The 27,376-nt window shown below is 48.8% G+C and overlaps 1 protein-coding gene across 1 annotated transcript in view; it reads right to left on the bottom strand.

The window, feature by feature from the left end:
• Positions 1–2,444: 2,444 nt before the first annotated feature.
• LRIG1 (leucine rich repeats and immunoglobulin like domains 1) overlaps positions 2,445–27,376 on the bottom strand; it is a 93,615-nt gene continuing 68,683 nt past the window's right edge. Inside the window, exons 8-19 of the mRNA XM_086470323.1 lie at positions 24,233–24,376; positions 20,214–20,294; positions 14,715–14,786; positions 13,333–13,404; positions 10,919–11,082; positions 8,820–9,140; positions 7,915–8,196; positions 6,946–7,365; positions 5,542–5,664; positions 4,792–4,938; positions 3,415–3,723; positions 2,445–2,677 (exon numbers count right to left, since the gene is read on the bottom strand). Coding sequence (XP_086326449.1) covers positions 2,445–2,677; positions 3,415–3,723; positions 4,792–4,938; positions 5,542–5,664; positions 6,946–7,365; positions 7,915–8,196; positions 8,820–9,140; positions 10,919–11,082; positions 13,333–13,404; positions 14,715–14,786; positions 20,214–20,294; positions 24,233–24,376 — 2,368 coding nt within the window. The remainder of the gene's footprint in view (positions 2,678–3,414; positions 3,724–4,791; positions 4,939–5,541; positions 5,665–6,945; positions 7,366–7,914; positions 8,197–8,819; positions 9,141–10,918; positions 11,083–13,332; positions 13,405–14,714; positions 14,787–20,213; positions 20,295–24,232; positions 24,377–27,376) is intronic.

Here is a 27,376-nt window from a genome sequence, read left to right as displayed (position 1 = left end):
TACAACATTGTACCAAATTTTCTAATAAATAAATAACTTTGTACACAAAAGTAATACTTCCTCTTTCACATTGCCTCTTAGAAGCAGCAAATTCACATATTTAGTGGAAGTCATAACATTAGGCAGTTAACTTTATTCAGAAACATTATTTTCAAACGTTAATGTGGCAAATATGCTTTGTACCTGCAATGGTGATGACATTTCCGCCAGCCAAACGAGTCAATTACATCACTCCCGTCTTCCCCCTGGCCCCGGTTCCCCCGTTTTCACCTCCTGAGGCCGTTCCGAAGCGCACTTTTCCCCTCCAGTAGAGGGAAAATTACGCTCGGTTTAGAATTTTCTAACATCTCTTTCCTCTGCTTCGAATAAACTCGGCACTCGCCGCCATCAGCCCCCCGTCTCAAAGTGCAAACGCGTCCGTAGCCAGAACCGATACAGACAGGGACGGGCTGAACGGCGCCTCGCCGGCAGCGCCCCGTCCCTCCCGGGAGGTGGGGGCTGCCCGGGGTGGGGCTGGCCAGGACCCGCCTCAATACAACACGCAGGGCAGCCCCCCAACTGCTCCCTGGCACCGCGGCCGTACCCCCAGGGACGGGATCCGACCCGAAAACGACCTGTTTCTGCCCTGATGGCTGAGGCTTGAGCCACAGGACTAGCAAAGGCCATTTCCACCAGACCTGGCTTCAGTGGGACTGGCATTTGAGTTGCTCCTAAGGAAAAAAAGTAACAGAACCCCCCTAAAATAAGCCTTCCCCCAAAGTAGTCATCACCAGAGTCAGCCACCTTACGTCAGCAGAACTCAAGTTACACGTAACTGGAAGGGAGTCCTCCATCCACAGGTACCAACGCCAACAGAAAGCAGCCTTTCTATAAATAAAGAGCATCAGAGTGAAGTCGGAAGTGACAAAGGTCTGGTTGACCAACGTGGGTATTTCTTTTTCCCCCCCGTTCATGGATGAACTTAAAAGACCACATAAAACCCCTGGGACATCTCCACTGACTTTCAGACAGCTTCCCCTCTAAAACAGCGCATTCCTGAAGGGCCGAGCGCTGCCGCACAGAGCACCACGACTCCTCTCAAGGGGGGTTTTGGGCTCCAGAGCCTGGCCGCAGCTGGGGGCACTGGTGTTCACCAAAAAGGCGCAATATTGCGGTGCAGGCAACAAAAAAAAAAGACACCAGCTGAGTTAACGGCCCAGCTGTCGGCTCAGGAGGGCGGTTTTAGTGTCTTGTCGTCAAAACAGCTCGACGGTGTCACCCGCCTGCGGGACCGATGGATTTTTTGGGGGTGGGTGAAGGTGCACGACCCTGGCACGGGGCGCTCCTCCTCGCCAGGGCCGGGCTGTGCATCGTTACCCCCGCCTGACACGGGTCGAGCTGCCTCCGCCCGGCAGGGCAAACGCCCACAGTAACGCTCTGAAGGTGCCCGGGGCTGCAGCAGCCCACGGGGCAGGTTCTGCTGGGGCGGTTCTGCGCGGTGCCACGCGCGGCACCACCCCACAGGTCCCTCCACGAGCGAGTCGCTCCGGTCGCGGCCGCTCGCTCCCCGCGACAGCCCTTTGGCCTGCTTGTTTTGGGGCTCTGCGCCGCGGCCGGGTGATTCGGGGCCTCCTGTGCGGCCCGCTCGGAACGCCTCACACAGTCACGGTTCGAATGCTAATTTTTACGCAGTTTGGAAAAGTCATGGGATTTAAGTTCTTCCACCAACAGGAAAAAACCAGGTTGCTACGCAATTTCTCACTGCGTGGTTTTTGCCCTAGGAACGTCACTGGAAACGGCCGAAGATCTCCGTTTAAATGTGTTAAGTGCAATAAATTTCAAAGGGGAAGGAGAGATTTGTGCTAAAGTAACCCAATTGATACGTGATTTAAAGGAACCTCCGCTGAAGAGGACAATCCCTTTGGAACAGTCTGGCTTTTTAAAGTTCTACTTATGCATTTAAGGCACCAGAATTATTTCTCTCACAAAGTTTTAACAGCAACCTGATACTGAAAACAATATTGCCAAAACTGTAAAATTTCACTCAGTTTTCCATGCACTAAAGATTAAAATAGCCTCTGTAAAAGATATATATATATATATTTTTATATATATATATTTATATATGAAAACTCTTATGTACAACTGTATCAAATACTTTTCTCTTTACACAATAATCCCTTGCATTTATGTGCTTCATATGCAAGTCAACTTTTGAACGCTTCATACTTCTCAGGGAAGTTTTAAACTATGTACAAACAGATGACGCTCGAACAGGAGTTTGTTCCCCATACAAGCTTGTTTCTCATACCTCAGCTGTTTGCCTTGGACAGGTCATCAGTTCAAGATTTGAGGTAGAAGTAAGTAGCCTATATACTCTGTGCAAAAAAAAAAAAAAAAATTAAAAAAAAAAATTACAAAACCCAATAGCGTGGTTGTTCCTTTGCACGTGGCAGCCTGTCCCCTCAGTCCAGCGATCGGTGCGGTGGCTTCAGCTCACGGAGGGAGTCGCAGGGCGCGGGGGCGTAGCCGTTGGGCAGGAGAGCCGGCTTCCCTTCCGCCGCGCTCGGCAGGTCCAGTAGTGCGGGGGAAGCTTCGGGAAGCACGTTCAGTTGCTTTAACGACCCTCCTGCTGGTGAAGCTCTCACCAAATTCAGGTCGTTCAGCTCTGGAGGCTTTGCTACTGCTTGTGAAGAGCCTGGAAAAAAAAACCCAAACCAAAGAACCAGCGTGGTTAGTTGCCGCTCAGCTGGGCAGCGCCCCTCCCAAAACCAGCCCTGCCACTGCCCTCGAGCCAGTTCAAAACGCTGACGGGAGAGCACAGGGCTGCGACAGAACCCAGCGGGCTGGACGTTGCATCCGGGGAGCAAAAGCCGTCCCCGAGGAGCCAAAGCCGTCCCCGAGGAGCAAAAGCCGTCCCCGAGGAGCCAAAGCCGTCCCCGAGGAGCAAAAGCCGTCCCCGAGGAGCAAAAGCCGTCCCCGAGGAGCAAAAGCCGTCCCCGAGGAGCCAAAGCCATCCCCGAGAAGCCAAAGCCGTCCCTGAGGAGCAAAAGCCGTCCCCGAGGAGCAAAAGCCGTCCCCGAGGAGCCAAAGCCGTCCCCGAGGAGCAAAAGCCGTCCCCGAGGAGCCAAAGCCATCCCCGAGGAGCAAAAGCCGTCCCCGAGGAGCCAAAGCCGTCCCCGAGGAGCAAAAGCTGTCCCCGAGGAGCAAAAGCCGTCCCCGAGGAGCCAAAGCCATCCCCGAGAAGCCAAAGCCGTCCCTGAGGAGCAAAAGCCGTCCCCGAGGAGCAAAAGCCGTCCCCGAGGAGCCAAAGCCGTCCCCGAGGAGCCAAAGCCATCCCCGAGAAGCCAAAGCCGTCCCTGAGGAGCCAAAGCCGTCCCTGAGGAGCAAAAGCCATCCCCGAGGAGCCAAAGCCGTCCCCGAGGAGCCACGCACCGTGTCTGTCCGCCAGCGGCGGGCTGGCCGCGCTCACGGGCCTCATCCTGTCGTGGTTGCTGGGGTAGAGGGTCCCGTCCGTTTCCACCCTCTTGCCGCTGGCCATCCCGCTGCACGGCTGAGGATGAAGAAGGCTGGTGCCTGCACCCCTCTTCCTCTTTTGCTCCTTGCTGCTCAGCGCGCTCGGGTAGGTGTCCTCCAGCGCCTGGAGGCTCTCCGAGTAGTACTGGGGCTCCTTGGGGTAGATGTGGGCGTCCAGGCTGTCCGTGCTGCCGCTGCAGTCCGCGCACACCACGGGCAGGCCGTAGCCTGTAGGGGAGGAAGGGGAAAGGGCAAGGAGTGAAGATGAACCAGCTGGAAGCTGTCACGGCCCGAGCACCCGACTTGCGGAAGGAGAAGGCGGCTCCGGTTGGTTCGTCTGCCCCTCAGCAGCGCGGGGGTCTCTCGCTCAGCGCCACGGACGTTGCTGGGGTTTACACAGGGCCAGCAAACACCTGCGCTTTGCAGAGCTCCGGAGCTACCCCTGAGGGTAGGTCCAGTTCAGAGGCTTAGTTGGTTGGGGTTTGTTTACTCCTAAGAAGTTGTGACTTTCTTTTTTTTTTTTCCTAAATAAACTGTGCATTTATTTCCTTTTCCAGACTTTCTGGTCAGGGTAGAAATAGCAAGTGGGGCTTTTCTTTACCGGCTTTAAAATACCAAGTTACCTTCTTGCGTTTGTGCCGCTGCTTTACAGGATCACTGTCAGCTCACGGTGTTACCTCAAGGTATGTTATTACTGTTAGTGGTAATAACAGATGAGCAGAACTCAAAAGCAGCAAGCAGGAAGGAGTTTCTAAATGTTGAAAGTTAATTTCCTTACTGCACTCGACAACTTTCCATTATTAAACTTTACACAGTTTCTCCTGGACAGAAAATCTGTTTCATTGGCCGTGGAGTGGAACACCCAAGAAACTGACAAAGAGCAGAGGTGGGTGCAGTGCCCAAAACAACCTTTAAATTTTGAAAATAAAGAAAAAAGCCAAGCTTTGAAGTTGACAGCCCCTTTAAAGAGCATGAAAAATTTTAACACCTTCAGTTTGAATGCGCTCTCACGTTCTAGGAACAGCTGAAATCGAAATACCCATCAGCCAGCTGCAAGGAATGGCTGTCGTGAGCTTGAGTCTGCCTCTTTGTGACGTTCCTCGAATTCAAACTATTCAAGCTTGATAGAGGATCAAAGCAAGCAGGAGAAAGTAAATTTATGGTGCTCACACCTGAGAGTGACTCTGGGCTTTTTTTTCTGAAGGTAACAATTTCTTGTCTTAATGCTGTCTGACTCAGAGGGCCTTCTGATCTGTACAAACACAAAATACCTTTCCAGATTAATGGGTTTTGTACCTGTCTTATCTGGAACAAGCATTCCATCAGCCATGTCTTCGGTTTTCCAAGTGTCTTTATTATAGCCGATACACAGCTTTGGCTGTCTACAGCCCACGGTGGGAGCTTCAACGTCTGGACACCTTCCAGCATCAGTCTGACACATACCTGTAACAAACGAACCATCTGGCTAAGGATTACAGCCATCTGCTCTCAGTTAAATGACTCGTTAGTCTTATTTCTACTGTAAAAGCTGCAAAAGGAGGAAAAAATAGCCACGGAGATAAACATTAGCTTAAAATTATCTATTAACAGAATAAATGCTGTACCATCCCAGGAGAATCCTGGTTCGGAACGCTTAACTTCTCCTTCCTACCGTGCCCTGTTTAAGTACTGTAAAATCCCAACATTTAATTTCTCAGCCTGAAGGCAGGGACAGGCCACGCTAATGGATCTTCTAGTAGAGCTTAACTACGGGTAACTCTGGTGCCAAAAAACTAATCCAAAATTAGCAAAAAAACAGTCCTTGGGGCCTGACTGAGCAGTTTCTGAAGCAGTCTGCCTGTAGGAACCCTGTTAGGGCTGGGAGAGGACAGCCTTGTGGAGTGACAGAGCCTTGTTCTGCGTAAATGCAGCAGCTGCAGAATCACCCTACGACGAGCGCTCAGGTAACCCATCACAAGCACAGACGTACTCTGTACTGTGACTTCTGCCTCCTCAGATCAAGTTCAGATGCAGCATCGCAGAAGAAACCAGGAAAGGGGTTCTCACCGTTGCTGTCTATGTGCCCGTTGGGCTGCTGGTGATCTACTCTGACGACCGCTTCCTGCCGGTCAGAGAGAGTCCCTTGGGACGACAAGTAGCTCGGCACGTCGGGAGGCACAATCGTCTCGTCTAGAGCAACGGGAGCAGAGAAACGTCAGTTCCCGCTACGATGTAAAGGCATGTAAAAATCACGTTTTCGAGAGGGATTTGGGACGAGATCTGTAATTGGTATTTGCTGTAGGTGCAATGGAAACTGAACTGCCTCAACACTCCTTTCCCCTCGGAAGCCCCACTCCTGATTTTTCAAAGCTTAAAGCGGCGAGATACAGAGCTGATAAAGGCACGACGAGTGTTTGCGTGTGGCAGGGTCAGTACAAGGTAGGTGGAAGTGGAACTGTGTCTTCAGAACAAGTAAATCTTTCCTTTTCCCCTGAATTTGAGAGCACCTCGTTTGCCTCAAGTCCTCTGGCTCTCAAAGTCAAGGGTAAAAGACTTCTGGAAAACAGGGTCTTCGATCCACTTAAGCTGGCAAGTAAGTCTAAGCTCCTTAGCTATCCTGGGCTTTCTCCAGCAATTTCAGTTTCCCTTGTCACACAAAACCCAGTGAAACCCAGTTACGCTAGGCGCGAAGCCCTAGATTTTCAGGATTAAAAAAAAAGGGGGGGAAAAAAATCCCACCGACACATCACACTGGTCATGCGGTATCCAACACTTCCCACCCTGCCTGTGTCTTAAAATCCTACGTTGTACTACACCTAAAGCTAAGTGTAACATAGGAAGGCTGCAAGTCCCAGCAGGGTGGGCAAGTCCTAGGCTGGTTCTTCCATACTTCTGTTCAGAGGCTGCATCACTCTGAGGGCAGGAGAGTTTATCCTCACTGCAACACTTATTTCAGCACCAAATTATCCCCTTTGTGTATCAGGAAGAAGCAAAAAACACTGCTTCTTCCCCTAAAAAGTGAGGGCTCATCAGCAGAGCTACAACAGCTCTTCCAGGCAACATGGAAAAAGGGATTCCAGCTTCAAAGTCTGATTTTTCAAGTTTTGAATATAAAGTCTTTGAAAATACAGATTCCCAAGGAGGAAGACAGTTCCCCAGCATCATGGGAGATAATCCAGACTGTTTCAGGAGTTATCATTTATGGTCATGGAAAATCAAAGTAGCAAAGCAACGGCTGAAACTACTGCCAGGTGGAAAAGACCCTTCTGAAGAGCAAGCCAAGGGGAGAAACGCCGCTCTGAGCATGCCTGAACAGCAAGGGAAAGCTGCTTCCAGCGTTGTGAGCCAAGAGAACCACTGAGATAAGGCAAGTGCTTTGCCAGCGCGATTGTGGGGCTACCTGATGTACCCATTCGGCCTCAGTGACAGCACAGAAGGTCAGAAGAAGCCTTAGCAGGAGACTAGAGCTACCTGTGTTGGTGACGCTGTATTCTTCGCTCTTCTTCCTGGTTTGGTAGATGATGCAGACCCAGACCAGGGACGTCAGCACGATGCTACACACCACGGCGATGGTGATGATCCCCACCGTGGTACGGTCCTTCCTACAGCCGAGAGACTGCAAGATGCTCACGTGGCTGTGCGCGCGCTCCGTCCCCAGGGTGTTGGACATTTCACAGGTGTATTTCCCAGCATCCTCCAAGACAACGTTCCTCACGATCAGGAGCTGGTTGCCAGAGGTAAAGTGATGCCTTTCGGTGACGATCAGGGGCTGGTCGCCTTTCAGCCAGGTGATGCGGGGAGGGGGGCTCCCGGTGGCTTTGCACTGGAGAGCCACAGTCTCGCCGACGGACACTACGTGGTCTTCCAGGGGATGAATCAAAGAGGGCGTCTCTGCAGGAGAACAAACACCGGAGTTAATTCCTGGGGACAGCGTAACAGCGGGTTTCTTTTCAGAGCGTTCAGCGCCACTGATGTTCCTGCAGAGGAACACGCAGCGATGCACCACGCAGCCGCGCGCCCGGGAGCACGGCAGCGGCAAACCACAGCGGATCTAACCACCACACCGAGGCCTTTCCATCCCCACCTGGTGTTAAGTCTTCCCAGCGAGGAATCCCCGAGGACAAGGGGCAACGGCTGACTCACAGGAATGATTTCTAAGGGCAAGAGAGATGGGGCGCAATTTCCTTTTGAAGAGATTTTCCCAGACAAACGGGGGGGGGGGGGGGGGGGTTGGAGCGGCCTCCTTGGCACAAGAGGAAACGCTCCTTCTCTTAATTAGGGTATTTTTCATTAGTTAACTACAGCGTAAAAGATTTAAACAAGACCAACGCAGAGCACTGCCCCTTTGCTGTATCTGCAACTGCTGGAAAGCCCGAGCAGCGACCCCTTCCTGCTCCCCCTTCCAGACCACGTGTCTCCTGGGGCACCAACGCGTCTTACCCAGCACAGTCAGGGTGGCGTTGGCCAGCACGGACCCCGCCGAGTTCTGCGCCGTGCAGCTGTAGACCCCCATGTCTTCTATCTTCACGTCCGTGATGAAGAAGACGTCGTCGTCAGGCATGACGTGCATGCGGCGCTCCCGGGCCGCGGGGAAGTCCGTGCCCCCGTCTTTCTGCCAGGCGATTTGTGGGGTGGGGTGTCCTTCAGCGGCACACTCCAGCCGTGCCGTTGTCCCCGTCCGGCTGGTGATGTCGTGGGGAGTTTTGATAAAGGAGGGCAACACTGATAGAGCAGAACAAGAAAAAGGGGTGAGCAATTCCGTGGGGAAAACACCACCTTCTGGGCAGTTCTAACTCTTTTCCTTCCTAGGCAGGAGATTAATGCGATAATTACCCATGAGCAAGGGGATGGCAAGCTGCTTTGGCAGGAAATCTCTGAACTGCTTCTACAGCACATACCTGTCTGCAGATTCCAAGACACCCCCCCGCCCCCCTCAGGATCATTAGAGCTGGGATCAAAGCTAATTTTCTTCTACAATTAACCTGGAAAGAAAACCTGTTACCTCTCCTGCAGAGAACTTTCAATCACTACAGTCCCTTTGCTTTGTATCCCTTTGTTTTTCTGTTCTCATTTGCCAAAGACTCCACTGGAACAGCCAAAGAGATGCAGCTAAAGCCACGAAGAACATGCTGAAGCGCTTGGCTGGGTGGCAGCCACCGCACGCCTGGCATGTGGCTCCTCGCACGGCATTTCTCAGCATCTGCCGAGATGCAAGCGGCTGGTGTGAAGAGGTTTAGAGCTCCTCACCATCAGGAACGGACAGTAACTGCCTGCCAAAAGCGGGTCCCAGAGAATTGTACCAGCTCGGGCTGAGGAAAGGAATGAGAAAGCAGCTTCCCACTCACCATTAACAGTGAGTCGGGCCTTGTTGGAGTAGGTGGAGCCGAAGTGGTTGGTGATGATGCACTGGTAACGCCCTTCGTGGGCGAAGGTGACGTGCCGGAGGTGCAGAATGGTGGTGTACTCCATCACCTCGCCATCCTTTGCCCGCACGTGAGCGAAGTTCTCGATCTCGGCATTATACAGCATCTCGTTGTCCTTCTTCCACGCAAACATCATGGGGGAGGAGCTGCTGCTGGCGGCCGAGCAAGTGAAACGGATGTCCTTCCCCAGGACAGCCACTGTCGTCTCGGGCTGGAGGATGATCTGCGGCTTGGGGAAATCGTCTAAGAGCAAACAGAGGCGTAGTTAGTTCTGGGCTAGGAGGGAAGACTGGAGCCAAGAGATACAACGAGAAACGAGTAGTGCAGAAGACAGGCATTGCACATCTGCTCTTCCACCCGCTGCTGTCTACACCAGGAAAGCAGCTTGCTCTTGCAAGGCGCTCCCCCATCGACACTGGCTCTGTAGCGCAGATGTGCCGCGCACAACTCCACCGAGTGGCTGGTCTGAGCCAGGTCTCTGGTTCCGTCTGAGACGGTCACTTACTGCCCTCAGACACCCCCAAGATGCCCAGCTCTCCTCACCGATGTAGCCGAACCTCAGGAAGATACTATGGTCTAAAAAAAACATCCTTCTTTGTACAACCTGTGCATGAAGAGCAATACTGAACTGCAAACTCCACCTCCATTAGCACGGAGCAGGAGGACACTTAGGGGGCTGGAAATGCCACCTCTAGGGACAAATGCTGACGAGCAAGGCGACTGCAGCACGTGCCGTCAAAGCCGAAGCAGCTGTATTTGCCTGTCACCCATCTGGGGTGGAAAGTTTTGCACACTCTCTCTCTCTGCCCTGAAGACTGTTGGTTTTAGCAAGGTTCCAAGCAGATTCATTTATTAGATTTCTACAAATGGTGTAATTTAATATTTGACTAAGGTTTAATTAAACAGCCAGGCCTCTGGAACCAGGAGTACTAGTGCCTGGAGGACTTGGCAGGCACCAGAGGAGCAAAGCTGTCTTCGCTTTGTGATGTTGCTGTGGGGATGGAGCCTTCATGATCTCTTCTTCCAGATGAACACAGCAAGCCTCCCAGACTCACTCAGACAAGAGGCCACCTAGGCAGAGCCCTACCACTCTGGGATCGAGAGGGACACGGGACAGCAGCTGGAACAAAGCTTTTGCTCAGTGTTCAACGCAAGTCATGGATTCAGCTTGGTTAAACCGTGTTTTCAAAAGCTCCTTTTTCCTTCATCAAACAGCCATGTGCAGCTCCACAGCACAGGGTCTGGTGAGCCAAACCAGGCCTTTAATTTTGCCCAAAAGCTGGATGCATGAGCAGCATCGCTTTGGCCTGCTCTGATCATTTACATTTCTCTTCTTTATGAGAGGTGGAAGAGGTTTGTGTGTGCTGGGTGTTAAAGCTGCTTTGCAACCACAGCTCAGGAGCAGAGTCAGCTGCAGTGTTTGGGTGGGAGAGCAGCAGTAGGTGCTGCTCAGAAGAAAAAATAACCGTAGGAGAAAAAAAAAAAAGGTGATTATAATGCAGCCATTAGCCATCAGTTGGTTTGTGTGTCATGCCTTACTGGGCCAAAAACCAGGAGCTGTGATGGAAAGATTCTCCTCTGCTTTTTTTTTTTAACCCTTTCTTATTTCCAAGAGGCAGAAAAGAGGAGTGAGGAACACAAAGCCACAGAAGCAGCTCAGAACACTACAGAACACAAAAAAATTATAGCTGCAGTCTTGGTAGTACCAAACCAAGAGGACTGGGGAAGCGTCTGCACAGCCCCATCTGGAACGGGAACAAGTATTAGTCCCGTTTGATTTAATGCTCAGGGAGCCCGTAAGGAATACGCTAGATGCAAGCAATGCACTGTGTGGTTTTGGTGGGAAATAAATTGTAGCCAATGACAAATTTTTAAAATGCAGGCTTGGGCTTCCTTTGATCCCATTGAATAACAAAACAAAACAGAAACCCTCTCGTAATAACATGCTAGTAGTCAAAGAAAATGTTTCCCAAGTGAGTCCTACCCTTCGTACAACCTCAAAACACACAGGCAAGACTTACCACACACAAAACTTTCTGGCAGGATGGCAAAAATGCTCTTGCTCTTCAGTGACTCAGGATGGGCGCAGGTGGCCACCACAAAGGACTGCAGCTCTTTCTCAACTAACCACTGGGGCAACCATTTCAGCTGGCAATCGCAGAGGAAGCTGTCGCTGTTGATGTGGCTGCAGGGAGACAAAACCAACACGAGCCTGCTGTGAGTCCTGCACAGAGAGAAGGCTGGAAAGCTCACGGCCCTTTCATGTTGGACACATCGCTCCCTCCTGCCCAGCACGGGTGGAAGGAAAAAAGAACCGCAGGGCTGTCCTCGAGGCACTAACGATGTTAAATACATAACACACTTAATCAGCATCTCATCTCCACATACAGCAACCCGCTCCTGTATTCCAGCGACACTCCCTAGCGCCTTGTATTTATGAACCAACTTCCAGTGATCCCCAGGAACAGAGGAGCAATGCCATCCCTGCCTTCAGTGAGAGAAGCTGAGGCAGATCAGCTCCAAAGGAGACGTGAAGCAGAGGCACAAGTCAACAGCACAGCCTGTCTGCTCCCATTTCTCCTATCTAATCACCACGCACTCACTCTCCTTCTCTGCCTCTGTGGTCTGAGCACCTTCGGTGGGGACTGAATTCCGGGCTTAATTACTGAATGGTGAGAGGATGCCAAGTTCCCACTGCAAGACCTTTAGTTCCCTCAGTGGCCAACACCAGGGGAGTAAGTGGAGAGACCCCACTTGCCTTCTGTGAGGTACATGTTCCCAGACCAGCATCACCAGTAAGAGGTGTAGCTGACATTGTGTTTACTGATTAACAGAAGCGGTGGAAGAGAAATGTCGAAGGACATTTGTGTAAACCCAATACAAACGGTGACTAGTTTGGAAAGCAGAACACAAAAAACATTTCTCAGCATCCTAATAGTAGCTGAGAACCTTCTGTAAAGCACAGAGCTGTGAAAAAGGGGCAAACAAAAGGGGAGCCTTGGGATTTTTTAAAAAAAATATTCTGGGCCAAATTGTGGCTCAGCATAGCTCTGAGGCCAGTGAAGAACTGCAAGTTTACACGGACAGGGAATTCAGACTTTGGTCTGGTTTGGTCCAAGATCCTAGCAAAACCCACTCTGATCCATCAAATCAAATGTGAGGATGCCTCAGAGACTGTCCCAGACAGAGCAGTCCTGTCCTGCAATACTGAAAGTTGTGCAAGAGCAGGACCTCAAGAGCACAGCAGAATCCCAACTCCAGCGCTGGGCTGTGAGAAGATGTGAATCTCCTCCCATTTTTCTACCTGATAACCTCAGGAAATCCTGTAAAGGGGAAAAGAAAGAAATGGCCCCGAGAGGGAGGGCATGGGGGAACACAGGGATCTGATTTCCCAACGTTGTCCACTTTACTGTCCTAGAAAGATGTGTAACCCCTAATACACGTGATGGTACAAACACTGCTGGCTGGCTGGGACAGGTCAGAGACACCTTCAGTTATACTGAAGACTTCAGTACAATGCATCCTGCATGTGTATGTCCCCCCTCTGAAAGCCACCTCCTCCATGGTATAAAGGTTCCTTCACTGTATCTGGGATCCCACAAGCTCTCCTCTAATAAGATCCATCTTTCACCTCAGTTTTGTTTCAAGAGCCAGTGCAAAAGATAAGGTGGTTAAACAAACAAGGGGCGTGCAACGTTTATCGTATTCATTCCCCAGTGACTGGTATTAAATGTCATTGCTAACAGCGACCATCTGATTCCCATTTCCAACGTCAGGAAGAAGAATCTGAACCTGCCCAAATACCAAGTAAGTGATTGCTTGTTCCACAGACATTGCACCACTCCAGAGTGTAGCAATGCACTGACAGTGGATTAAATATTTATGGAGAAGAAGAGAAAAGGAAACCAGGCAAGACTGGAAACAGTGTCTGATAACAGTGCAGAGCCCCAGCCTGGAGCACAAGCAGCAGCTCTGATAACACATCCGTATTTTTACACCAGAAGGCTGGATGACAAGTGGATCCAGTTCAAACGGCGCTTATCGCTGAAATGTCAGTACTGTACGTGAGCCCTAAACATAGGCACAGCAAAGGAGCAGATGGGCCACTGGGAATTAAATCAGTGGCAGCACGAGAAGGAGAGATGGCTAACAGGACCAGGGCTGGACTTCCTGAGCGGAGATGAATAATGGCACAGATGCAAACCTGCTGGAAGAACCTGTTCCGATGATCTAATTTCACTCACTATTAAATGCAGGATGTTCCCGTGACATCTACTCATGTGTAAAAATACCCGGCAGAAGAGGACGGGGGGGAGGAAGAAATAAATGAGCGGTAAGGCAGAGAACGCCCCACTGGAAACCACGTGCTACTTCTCACGTCCAGGGCAAGGAGGATTCCTGCCTCCTTAATGGCTTGTGCAGCCCAGTTACTTACAGCTGCCGCAGGCTCTTCATCTTAGCAAAAGCGTCTGCTTGAATGGAGCGGATGGCGTTGTCCCCAAGGTTCCTGCAGAACACAACCGAAGGCAACGTGAACAAGAGGGATGCTATGGCTGTGACAAAGTCTCTCCGTATTTGAGCAGTGACCCCAGTAGCAGGTGATTTGGTAGCTCCTTCTTAAGGCCATAGGCACTTGCAGCTCGTAGAAATGGCTTTCCACAGGACACTTTAATATTGAGTAAGTTATCGCCAAACAACGATCAACCAACAAAAATTACGGGAATAAATCACCAACTCATTCCACACCCCATCTTCTCACTACGCTTTCTCAGTCTCAGCTACCTCCACCATCCACAGCTCAGAAATTCTTCAGCCCCCTCGATAACCAAAGATAGTCAGGAATGCCGTATCCCAGGCTAGACCTTCAGCAAACATAAAGAAAGCAAATACTTGCACTAAACGGCATCTGAGAAGTTACTTGAAAGTGACTTTGAGAGGATACTATTGTGTTTGAAAAACACGGCCATGTTTCTAACAGAAGGTACTTTTAAAAGCTTCCCTCGCTACTATCGCTAATTAAAAAACTTACTTGTCCTCTGAAAAAGGGCAGTGTCAGATTCAGGGCTTGAGTTTACTAAGTGAAGTGTAGGACAGACAAGCACTGCTTGCAGAGGAAAATCTCAGTACAGCATTATTAAGAGAACCTTTATCTGGGAACGTACCCCCCAGTCAGGCAGCCTTAACCCTTCAGTATGCTTCAACGGTCCAAACATTTCATACAAGCAACGGCCAATAAAACATCCAGAGCAAAAATCACATATACTTTAACTCATCTTAATTCAGAAAGGAAGTTATTCATGAATCACGGCTGGAGTCATCAGCCTTGGGACACAGAAAAAAATTACACAGCGGCAGCCAAAATTTACTTCTTGCAAATCGCTCTGAGGCAGTTGTGCTGAATGGGGATGCTCGGTGCCTGCACTGCGAGCAGTCAGCTGCAACGGGTGTCACTGCCAGAGCCTAGATTTAGGAGGAAGTTGGGGCAAGGGAGGAGGAGAGAGGGCTGCATCTGAAATAGCATATTTTCATGGCCAACAGTCTGCAAAGAAGCAATGTGCAAGTCAAGGCGGTATTTATCCAAGAACAAATCAAAAAATTAAGAGCATGCAGATTTGCCATATGTTCTATAACTTTGTTCCTGGCACAAAAAAAGGCCAAAGTTGAGGCGGACTTATAATGAGAAGGAAGCAGGTGGCCCCCACAAATGGACTGGCTTCTCAGTTTACAAAGACGCTATTAAATTGCTAGCAGATCTCTCAAGCAGCTACTTTTGGCAGACCCCCCTTCCCAAACTCTGAGGCATGGTGGGTTACTCACAGGTGCTCCAGGGCCTCCAACCCTGAGAATGCTTTCTTGGCCACCGACTTGATCTTGTTTCCAAACAGAGTTCTGCAGTTTCCAAACATCCAGTGCCAGACAAACAGAAAGAAAACGGGGAGAAGGGGGCAGAAAAAGAACGAACACAATTAGGGTGGCTTTATCTGATATACGCGCTCAGTGTAAGTCCCGGGAAATCTGAACTGCATGGAGATTAAGAGGAGGTCTGAAGTACACTCACTTTCCCACTCCTGAAATTAAATCCTTTTATCTGTATTCGGATTTAATAGCGATGACAGCACAAAAGGGAATGCACCCTATCAAGTAAAAAGCCAGGTTTGCTCCAGTGCTTGGAAACCAGCTTGCTGAGTAACAGAAGGTCCCCTCTATTCTCTGCAGGCTGGCTGCGGACAGGATTAAGTGCAGTGACAGTTTAACAAGATATTGGTCTCTCCCTGCAACGCTTTTCATTTCTGACTTCTTCCCAGATAGTAAAAGAGTGGTAATTTATGCACTGCTGCTTGGCCTGAACGGATATCCACGCACAAGGGCTGAGGGCTGCCTCTTGGCTGCACGTTCATACAGCAGCTAACTGCAGTGACTGCCGACTTCCTTCCTTGGCTTATTATAAATACAACAGCAAAGTGAAACAACGCAATAAATAACAGCCGAGTGGTAATTTCAAGGGGCGAATGGAAGAAGAGCAAAGGTCATGTACAGAGCTGAGGAGCGTGCTTGCCCCTGCGAGCAGAGAGCCTTCCTCCAGACCGGCAAAACGGTGCGACGCCGCCGCAGCGAGAGGGGGACTATCAGCAGGCAGCGGCCAGCTGGAGCGATCACAGCCCAGCTGCTTTCTGCAGAGTAACAGTTCTCTATAAATATTGACCAGTGGTGATCGGTGAGGGGCAGGGTTCATGCCAAATGGATAGTCTCCCTCACCTGTTTTAATAAAACATCAACCACTGCCATTAATTAGGAAAGGCTTTCCTTCGCCAGGTTCCCCCTGTCTAAGGTTTATCTTTCCAGGTGCATCTTGTATCACCACCTGCTTCACACGGTGTCCAGTGCAAGTCATCACTAACACCTCAGACAAAAACCCGGCACATCTGGTGCTGTGTTTGAGTTTTCCTTCAAAAAATTTTTCCTTCAATATAGGGTGCAACCCGTATCTGCACTCTAAAAGGCTCTAAAACTATGATGGTCCCACTGCTTGCTACTGGCTGGGGAAAGGAGGCTGGGGTACAGCATGGAGCACGTGAAGCCATTACATGAGCAAATACATTTGCAGGAGCTTGTTTGGGCTTTCCACAAAGCACCCTTGAAACGTCAGGACAATTGGGTGACTCAACACTGGCACCCAGAAAGCTCACTTTCTGTGTGGATGAAGCAGTGGGTGCCACAACTGGTAGAAAGGAAAATTTGGGCTCATCACACTGTTATGAGGACCGAGACTGTATCTCAATCTGTCCTTGCAGCCTGTTGTCTTTGGAGGCAATTTGGGTGCCTGCCACTGGGCAACACTATGACCATGAGTAGGTCAAAATCAAGCACCCTGACGGTGGTGCGGCTGGATGAGTCAGCACTAATTCTTGAGTAGACAGGACACGCTGGTTACTCCTAGCTCCGCACAAAAGGTCTGTGGCCCCAGAATCACAAATCTTACCATTCTAGAGCAAAACACAACCAAAAGCTTCGGTTTCAGGCAAAGCCACCTCCCGGCCTCCACAGCGAGACATACGCTTGGAGCCCTTTCTTACGGGCAGAGTTAACGTGGCACAAAACCACAGCTGAATTTTCAGAGCTGTGTCCCTTTCTGAATTACTCGATTTGAGGCAAGAATGAAGACAGCTATCGTCAGGCATGCTGGTGGCTGATTAAAGGCTCCAGGTAGCCGTGACCTGCTTTATCAACAGTATCATTCTAAGCATCTACAGTGAGCTTTGCTGAGCTCCTTGATACAGCACCAAACCCAGGGTATCAGAGGTCCTAATTACTGCACGACAGCGGGTGTGACTTTTTTGCTCTGGGTGAAATACCCCAAGCACCAAAGGATGCGTGCAGTCATGTGTACCATCATTTGGTAAAAGGGATGTTGTATTAATGAGGGCTTTGAAAAATCCATTAGAATGATTAATACAGTAAATAATTTACTATATGCAAACTCCGGTCATACGGCTGCACCCATACACGCTGATTTCTGGAGCCATATTCCTAAATGAGGGTGTTATGCTGAGCTTGGGTTGGATAACTGGAGACTTCTGGTTTTTGTTGACAGTGGATCTTGGACTTTGAAAATTGGAGATACCGATTGTATCTGTTTACTTATCTGTGAGGAGATAAGCAGAACGGCTGGGGATGTGAACGCACAACGTATGCACCACTTGTGTAGCTGCATACAGCTTCATGGCTACATACACGGGAAACACGTAACACACGGGTAATAAAGCAATGCCCCAGCAAACTCATTACAATATTACGCCTTTCGCATTTCCACTAACCGCTTCTCCAGTTCTGAAACGGTTTGAACCCAGCGGCCCCCTTCCCGGGGCTGTGGCACGCTGGAATGCAAGCGCAGCGGCCTGCAGCTCCGCAGCCAGCCTGCCTGCTGCCGCCCAGCAACGCTCCTCCGCTGCCGGCAGAGCCACTGATTCCCTCAGCGTAATTACACGCCAGGCACGCAATTCATCAGAAAGCAGCGTTTTCTCCTCCAGCCGGTTTTGCACCTGCAGGAAGATCTCAGCCACTGAGTGAGCCATCAAAAAACCGGTTACATTCAGCAGCTTGAATAATTAGGAAACTCCTTGTTCCCCAGCGATTCCACTGATGCTTTTTATGCTTCGGTGCTTCTCAACTCCCTCTTTCTTGAAGCAACATTTTAATTTAGGCCTGTGCTCTCCATCCTGGAGAGCTTCATCTATAATTCAGAGAAGGCTAAAGTGACTGGCCTCCCCACCTCTCAGTTTAACACCTTCATTTCAGCGAACAACCCTCTCTGTGCTAAATCCTTTCAGAGGCTAATCTGTGCCAGATCAAAGGGGAACGGCTTTTAAGGCAATCTCCACAGAGCTGAGGTGATTATTAATTCATTGGAAGGTCTCCTCTGAAGTGCCCATTTATTTTTTGTATGCTAATGCATTTAAAGCTGGGTGACAGTTTAAACACAGGCCCTAAATCACACAGTGAAATGTTTGCTGTAAAGGCTGATATTTTATTTACGAAAAAATCCTGCCAGCAAGAATAATACTCACTTCAGCCTTGGATAAAATTACAAGTCTGGGATTTACGTGCTGATGAGCTAAACCAGACCTGAGCAGATCCCTTTAAAAGTGACCACTCCCAAGTGTCCCCAAAACACCTCAGGAAACAGTATGAAATACTCTGAGGGGGTTTTTCTAGTCTTACGCTCTGGCTGACCATGAATGATCCCAGCAACCTGTCTGTCTCCCAGCACACTCCCTCTGTTAGGTAACCAAACCACTCTTGTTGCCCAAGACCAGCCTGATCCACATGCTCTTCCAAGCTATGAAATTTGCTGCGATCCCTGCCACAAACCACGGGCACAAGTCCTTCCCCGCCTTCAACCAGACTCAGAACTGGCCCAAATCCATGTGCAATTGAAGACAGAGGTCAACAACATGAAAAAAAGATGCAAACCCAGCTTCTTTAGACTTGCACAAGCTGCATCCTTTGCTACTGGCAGGCAAAACTGGCCATCTTCTGAGGCCACTCGTTGTGCCAGATGATAAACATCAGATCAGGCCATGGCTATTTCACAGCTCTGCCCAGAGCTCCAAACACACAACCCGCACAACCCCACAGGCTGCCTCTGCTCCCTTCCTTCCTCCTCCCGCTCCTTGCCATACCTCCTGGCCTCTGCCTGACCCCCACAACTCATCAGTGCTCATTTCTCCCGGTTGCTGAGTCAATCCTTTTGCTGAACTCTTTCCCTCAATGCTGTCTCCTCTGGCTTTTTCACCCCTCTCATGTTATCTGCACCCAGCATTTGTAACGTCTCCCAGGCACCCGGGACCGCCGCTTTTGCTCCCATACCAGCGGCCACGTTGGAGGGATGCCCTACGGTGGATGTCCCGCCAGGACAGCTCGCTCGCTCTCCGCTCCTTTCCTCCACCTTCTCTCCCTTGTCAAAGCAGCACTACAGACTCACAATCCTGCAAATCCCTCTGGACAAAGCCTCTGCTCCCACTACCCTCCTCGTGGCTCACACGGTTTCACTGGGTTCTTCAGACAAACCAAAAACTTCAGCAACAGCAGCCAAGGACTCTCCCACCCACCACATCTGCTCCTCTGCTTTTTTTCTAGCAATTCGTGGGAAGATTTCCCGACTCCACGTGCACAGCGATTCCTACCGGCCTCTCTCCCTCCCACACTTGTTCTACCTCCCTGCCTGACTCCCCTGGTTCTTAACTCGTTCTTAGGTGATTTCTGCCTCAGTTTACTCGCAGCTACAACTTGGTTCCACTCTGCTTGGATCCCGTGACTTCCCTCCACGACGATCAAACACCATCGACGTCCATGACTCCAAATTTTTCTCCTGCATCTAAGTGTTCTGTCCCCACGAATCCTGCCACGGCTCTTCCCACTCCCCCAGGAGTCTCTAACGAGAGTGTGACAATATACCGCCCGCCAGGATTCATTCTAGCCATCTGCTATCCATCGAGGTACTTTTACTGCACCTCTGGCTGTGCCATCTCAGCATCAGAGACAGCGTGATGGGGGGGTGCTGAGAACTTAAACAAAGGCAAGAGGTAATGATTAGAAAGACTCTTGATTCGTCACAAGCCATCAGAGGCTCCTCTGACAGGGCTGATTTATCTAGCCGATTTCAAATGGAATAGGAACGAGCACAGAGCAATGTGAAAATACTTGTGAAGGCCAAGCAAGCTATAAACATTTGCAAGGCGCATGCTTGCCTTAGGTTTCTTTTTATCTCTTTAAGAGCCTGTGCCCCATGGTGCCTTTTATTGTCGCTGCACATGGAAGCAAGCCCGAAAGATCACTCTCAGGCAGAGCATCCCACAGAAACGAATCCTGTTTCAATCCTCTGTTGTAACAGGAAACGGGGTGATTTTTCTCTTCTGTTTATTGTTACTTGCTGCATCAATCAGTGCTTCACTGAAGATTGCAAGGGGTCTTTTTTGTTGCTGTTTGCTTTTAGAGGCAAGGAACAGTTGTGCTGAATCTTGTAGATAGAAACAAATTTCTCTCTTCTGTGTCTCTGAACTACAGTATGGGGCAGAGTCTGTTCTTTGCTTTAAAAGGACTAGAACCACCTCATACCTGCTTAGAAACACAGGTGCCGGATAACCACATCTGCACTCTTGCAGTGAGCCTGCATAACTACTACATCTCAGATTTTTTCTCTTGATTTTTATCTTGTTCCAAAGGGAAGACGGCCGTGTCGGAGGTTAGAGACCCACCCCCCCCAGACAGACACACAACATAACTGCTTTGAGGGACTTCAAACCCAGGGATACTCACAGCTTGCTCAGGTTTTCTAGGCCTGTAAAAGCTCCGTTGGTATCTTCTATTGTGCCTGAGATGTCGTTGTGGTCCAGTTCCCTGGGGAGAGGACAAGAGAGAACTCATAATCAGTGTCTTAGTCCTAGGTTCATTGTTAAAAAGAAATGGAAGAAAGTTTGAGAATGCCACACAAAGAGCTTCACATTTTCTCCTGACAGTCACCAGAAAAAGAAGAGTCCGGCAGCAAATCAGCACTAAACACTTTTCCTGCACTGACCCAGGCTGAGATGGTGCATTCCAAAAAAAAGCCCTGGCTTTTTCCTAGCTGAAGCCCTCTGAGACAGCAGCAGTAGCAGGTAGCTACTTTTTAACAAGTAGGCTTCAGTCCTTTCCTAATTCCGTGCATCCAAACAAAAGGAGAAAAAAGAAAACAAAGCCCCAAAACTAAACTGAAAGAAACAGCTGTCCTTAAACGCTACTATGGCAAATTAAGGTGACTTTGGCTATTCCAACGTACACATGTATTTGTCTACATCTGTATCTTAGGAAGATGGTTTAGTGTATTTTCTATGAAGCTGCATTTTTTTCTGGCAATGAACTTGAAAGCTCAACGAAGGAAAGCACCATCATCCCCCCACACAAGCCTAACACTCTCTATAACCAGTTTTTTTTAAAGAAAAATGAGTAAGAATTCCTTTTTCAGAGTTAGCTTCTTTTGGCTTTCAAATTGACCATCAATTACAAGAGTCACAGAGGTCTGAAGAAAAACAAGCACACAGAACAAACAGAGATCCACAAAAGCTGTTTAAACAGCCTGTTTAAAAATCCTTCCCTCCTAGCTTTAATTCCAGCTAGCAATGAATACCCAGCAACACAGACAGAAATTTATCATTTCTAATGTTAAGTGAAAAGAAAGAAAAAATAAATACGCTTTGTTGGTTTTGTTACATCACTCTTATTCAAAACCTAGCAAAACCTAACAACAAAGCCAACTTAACCATGCAGATACCACCCCCCCACCCCCCCCACCCCCCCAAACCTTCAGGTATTGTTTTTGCACCTTTTGAAGATTATTATCAGAACATTTCCAGTTTACAAATATTAAGACCAAAAAGAAAAAACAAAGCCCCCTGTATTTTGCAACATTCCAGACATGGGTATCACAGTGTATCTTCTGGGCTATGCAGAAAAAATACAGAAAACCCACAAGAAGAGAACAGAAATTTAAAAAATCCCACAGTTACAGTATCAGCATGGTTTTCCTCAGCTGAGATGGGGCTGAGACTCGCTCTCTGTACCTAAGCTGGCTGCAGACTTTGCTTTTTCTCGGCTTTGGTGTGTGAACTAAAGATGTGAAGGGAGATGGCCAAAAGCCACAAATCCTGTTTCTCAGCTGGCTTCAGCGTGAGACCTGAATCTCACGTCCCTGGGGAACCCCGGCCTTAGCCAGCATCATTGTGGATGTCAGGGTGATCTGTGGGTCAGCCCATGCCAAAGGGACGGACAAAAACTCAACATCCCCACAGGGTGTGGGCGCACATAACGCTGTGGTGGCATAAGAGACAAGCCCAGGAGAGGTGCTTCAATGTGCTGACATTTTCAGTGCTATCTGAGTGAGGCAGGAGCAAATACATCCTCTCCTGCAGCTAAGTTTCTACATTTCCCCTATGGCTGCCAAGCCAATGCAAGTTGTTCTGTTTGTTTTTTAAGGGCAAATCCCTTCTCAGACATTTCTCCTCTTCAGTTCCACCACGGGCTACTGGTCTTTGGACCAGCAAACCCTTTCCCATGGCAGAGACCGACAAGTGGGAACAGCCTGTAGGAGCTCGCTGACACACACTTTTATTAATTGACTGCCACACATTGTGTTTTCTTGAAAAAGGAAAAGCAAATGGTATTGCTTGTTCATCCAGAGGCAACTCAAAAGGTTTAGTGTTAGAAAAGGAGGAATAAAAACCTTTTTAACAAATGAGTGAAAATAGAGAGAAAGGGGGGGGAAAAAAAAAAAGACTGGGGTATTTTGGCCCAGCTCTCTTTGTATTCAAACTCCTCTCCCAGCCCCTGTTGCCAATTTCCTATTCTTTCTGGCTGGCTGAGCTTGAATGCTCGCAGCCTTGTTAATCATTGTGCTCTGAGGTCTCTGGGCCTGACCTCTATTTGAATAGCTCCACATTTCAGCAGTTTCACACCCACCAAAGGCTCCCCAACAATAGGCCATAATTAAAGCATGCTCGGGTCTTTTTCACCAGGTGCAGGACCCAATAGGCCTTTCTCTTTATTAAATTAGAGCTCGCTCACACACTCCCTCTCTGCCTCCCCCCTCTGCCCTAGACATAAAAGAGGCTCCACATTCACTGCAGAGCAGAGAACTACCAGCTCCCCTTCCCCTCCATTTTTCTTTGGAACTCTTTCGTTCCGGTCTTGACAGCTGCCTCAGAGAGGTCCCTTTCTGAATGCCCAGTGGCTGAAAGGCTTTGGCTTAAGTTTAGAAAAAGGAAAAAAAGCAAACAAAACCCAAACTCACTTTCCAGTCACTTCCTTCACTATGAACTTCAAGAAAGGAAAGCGTAAGATGCAAAAAGTACTGTAAAGAGGGGAGATCTCTCTGTTCCCGTTTCCTTTTAATTACTCAGGCCACAATGGCCTTCTGAAGAGGAATGAAAGTATCAAAGTGTGTTTTTTTCTTTTGAAGGAAGAATTAAATCAGCCTGCTGAACTCAACCAGCCTGGGAGCGTGGACAGTGCTCTAACACAGACTGTGAGAACTTGCGGTGTGCCAGATGAAGGTGCTGAGCCTGCAGCCTCTGGAGAGAGGAGCAGAGCAGTCAGCAGCTCAGCAGACACAAGTAAGAGAGACAGAAGCAGAGCACCTGCGGGAATGGACAGTTACTAGAACTGGATTCCCCATCTTCTGATGTCTCTAAGGCAAGCCCAGATGTTCTTCAACCTAATGTAGTTTTGGGTTTAACAGTGTGTAATAGTACAACTCTACAGCTGGCATCCCAGAGGAGGTCAGACTGAGCTGTCTGATGGTCTCTACTAGCCCCAAAATCTTACAAGTTGGTACCCAGACTAGCAAGCTCACTTCCAGTGCCACATTTCCAGGTATTTTTTTGTGTCAGTGACCTTAAAATAAAAGTCTGATAAGTGGCCATAGCCACCACTGGATGGATCATTTTGCAATTCAGTATTAGGGCACATGAAACTTTTCTCTTGATAGCATGGCAAGTTTTTTGTTGTTCAGGGATTACCATGAAAATCAGAGCAACAGAACATTTAATGACCCAAGTAAGCCCAATTCTGCGTTAAACAGAGACTTCTGGTTACTCTCATAGTACCTGCAGCAGTTTCTTGCTCCCATGGTTGGACCCAAGACTGGGTGAAGCTTCAGGTGTTTTTACATTCTCGTATAATCAGATCTCAAGCCCAACCTCTGAATTTCTTTGTTTTGCCATTGTTTTTTCCTTAACACCATCTTAGCCCAAAATTTTATATTGATCATTTAAGAACAAAAAAACCTGCACGCAAAAATGCTCAATAGCACATTTAAGAGGATATTCAAATTTGCAGTGTTGTCAGCAAAAGGAATCATTCCCTACTCCTCCTGAATGCAGAATGACCAACAGAAACTCTGCTTTTCTAAGAATTTCAATTAAAGTCAATAGGATAGCAAGAGAAATTTTGCTATTAGCTGAAGGACTGAAAGCTCAGGGATTTTTACTCAGCTGGGCTAGACTCAGGATCCTGTCCTAGGTTCCTATAATTTTACTCCAGAGCCCTCTATTCTGAAAGCACCCTACAACACTGAGCAGTCCAACTGCAATTCTCCTAATTACTCTTAATTCAAAAATACAAGTTCACTGAAGTTGAATAATGGGGTAAACACAACAGCTGCTGAAGACAACAGAGCAGTGTGTAGGGCAGTTTGATGCTGAGGACACAGGCACCCAAAGCAACTGCAAAGCAGAACAGTTTGGCAGGACACAAACCGCGATGGGAAGATGGGTGTTAGCTGACAAAAGCTGGGAGTGACTTACAGCACACGTAGGTTTTTGAGTCCCTTGAAAGCACCTTCTGCAATATGATTGATGGAATTGTGGCTTAGTCGCAGTACGTGCAGTCCCCCAAGGTCTGCCAAGCTTCCCTCATCCAGCCTGGTTAGGTTGTTGTAAGAGAGGATTCTGAGGAGAAAAAAAAACCAAAACAGCAGCCCTTGTCAATCCAAACAGTATTTTCCAAACTCCTCTGCGCCAGCCAGTGCCTGCCTCCCACAACCACCTTACAAGAGGCGATGTGGGGGGATACATAACAGCTTGATTAGGAAATAAGACTGCAGTCTGCAAATACTCCCATGAGATACCCGTGGGGCAGCCTGGATGACCGTAAGGGAGAGCGGGAGGCATCTGGCGCCCAGCTATGGGGATATCTTCCGTACAGGCAACAAGAGAGAGGCTCCTTGAGTGAATGAGAGCAATTAACCTGATCACATGCTGTATGTTATGGCGGGGATGAGCTACTCTTTCTCCTGTATGGCTAGGTTAGGGTTTGGGAGTACCACCCCTCCTCAGTCCCCTGATGTATAGGTAACACTCAGGCATCAGTCTTGGTTGTGTTCAACCCTCGTTCCCATTTGGACTCCCTCTGAGGTTTACAGGAAAAAGCAGTTCCCTCCTTCCCCACGCCCTGCGAGGTGGAGAGTGACATCAAACAGACGGATTTTGAAGTTCACACACGCTCTTGGCAGGGTCCAGACTTCTGTGTTCAGGAGGTGTCTTATCGTTCTGCACTTGTGCGCAGCAAGCCCCAGGCGTCTGGGCGTGGGTGTCTCCACAGCCTGCTCCACCCCAGTCGAGAGCCAAAAGCATTTCACCACAAGGCAATTGAACGCTTCCCTTCATGCACAGGAAAGAGGTATCTGTTGTAAACCAGCCGCCTTCCCTCCTGCTCCCCTTTGTCAAGGAGTGCACAGTCTGCTCGAAATCTTCTCCGCTTACAAGTGACTAGTATTGGAGGGTTGGGTTTTTTCCTAGTTTTCCATCCATCTCTTCCCCTTGCCTGTATTATCTCTGGTTGTGGAGATTTATTTTTTAAGCACTACTCCTGTGGCAGATTGGAAGCTGGTAGGAAGAAGCTATTCCCCTCTCCCAGCCAGGGTGCAGATGAGGCTTCTGAGATTTGACACAGAGGGCAGGCCATGGGAAGCTACAAGCCGCTGCAGACACCTCCAACACTATGCAACCCCTGTCTATGCAAGCAGAAAAGCTGCGGTGTTGCTGATGTTGAAGCCCAGCTTGGCTCATCAAATGAGGGACCTCCTGGGGGATCAGCAGGCGGAGTCACTGGTCAGTGATCTTCAGCCTGAAGCATTCACCCACAGCTCTCCACTGCGAGCGTATTCCTCTGATCTCTGGATGTCAGTGCAGCTGGGTAAGCCCTACAGGGCTACTGGCAGGTGAGTGTGACTGGCAATAGCCTCAGCTTTAAGTTGCCTGCACACTGGCATGTGGGGTATAAAAAGTGGCATTCAGCTACGTGCTGCTACTCACATTTTCTCAAGCTTATCTCTTTACAAAGGACAGTATCACAGGATTTTCAAAAATACCTTAGTGACCTGGAAGCACAAGTCACTTCAAACGATGTGAGGGTTTGGGCCGCTAAACTTTTCAAAAAGTGGAATAATGCAGCCTTGAACAAGCACTGAAATCCTTCGTTATACAGACAACAAGGAAAAAAAAAAATCTCTCTGAGTTCCAAACCTCCAAATTCCTCTTCTAGTACTGCTTGTTAATGAGTCTGCTTAAAAATGTGTCTAGGGCTTGCATGAAAGTCACTGCAAAGCCAAAACCTAAGTCAAAACAGACATACTCTGAAGCACTGAGAGTGTCGTTTACTTGGCAAACGAGCTGTCTATCTTTTAGCTGTGTGAGTGGGCAGCGGGCAAGCTTTGGAAAAAATTTGGCAAAGATTAATGAGTTTGAAGAAGGCATGGGACAACATACTTTCATTCCTAAAGAAGATGTAGTGTTAGTTATGAAGAACTGGCATCTGGTCAAAATTATGTCCTCACCTGCGATTAAAGAATTTGGCTTTTTTTTTAAGGAAAAAAAAAAAAAAAAAGTGTTCAAAAGTAATCCTAAACCTGGCTGAGAAAAAAAAAAAAAAGTTCCTTTTGATTCTACACAGAAGAGTTCCTGCCACAACTGGTGAAGGCATGTTCCCCTCTGTTCGTCCTGACGTCACCTCAAGATGGACAGACAGCAGCAGTATCTAGAGGACTCTCACAATGGCTGCAACCAGATGGAAGGTTTCAGGAGCTAAGGCACCTGGCAGTGGCTTCCTTCGACGTGCAAGGGCTCTGCTTCCCGCCAATGGGACAGGCCAGTTTGCAAAACAGTGTATTTCCCTCCTTGGCAGTTTGGATTATCTGGGTTGAGAGAAGTCAGCAGGTCCCTGCTGCTTCCCGTACCTTGTCATCTCTCTACCAGTGAGAAATCACTGGAAGAAACAAGTGGAAATGTTTATCTACACCAGCTCTTTTGGCCTGGCGAGGAAGTGGAAGAGCAGCACACAGAGCAGCATGCCAAGTGATAAAGGGGTTAACCAGAAACCTGTTATGTAGCTGGGGCTTCTGCTGCCAGCCAGTTCTGGACCAGGCACATCTCACACATTTCATTCCTGTTGACCAAACTATAGCTAAAAAGTGAAAAGACAGACCCAGCAGCCAAGTCATCATTTACCTCTGATGAAATCCTATGCTCCCACTGTAGATTTTTCCATGATGTTGATGCCCTAGCACCTGACTAGTGAACACAATCAGCCCTTTCTCATGCCTGTAACAAGGAAAGAGCTTTCTTTCCTTGCTAGCTTTTGCATCAGACCAGAGCTTTGGGGTCACGTTTTCTCTGAACAACTGAAGCGGAGACAATTCATGCTTCAGATGACCACCTCCTTCCTTAGCACAGGTACGCAGGGGTCTGGCTACCTCTCTCTCTTGGGTCAAGGACTTTGAAATCCATTCCCTGTACAACCATGGACAGTGCTTTCTGACAATTGAAGCCCAGTAGTTTTAACAATAGCAGGCTAAACGAGGGATCTTTTAACAAGGAATGAAGTGTACATATTCAAAGAAGTGCACAGAGGCAGTCTAGTTGTAGCTAGTGCTTCCTTTCCTCACCCTTCAA

The sequence above is a fragment of the Leptosomus discolor genome, chromosome 9 (assembly GCF_034619465.1).
Source record: "Leptosomus discolor isolate bLepDis1 chromosome 9, bLepDis1.hap2, whole genome shotgun sequence".
NCBI classification, from domain to species: domain Eukaryota; kingdom Metazoa; phylum Chordata; class Aves; order Leptosomiformes; family Leptosomidae; genus Leptosomus; species Leptosomus discolor.
This window is presented reverse-complemented; position numbering and strand designations above follow the sequence as displayed.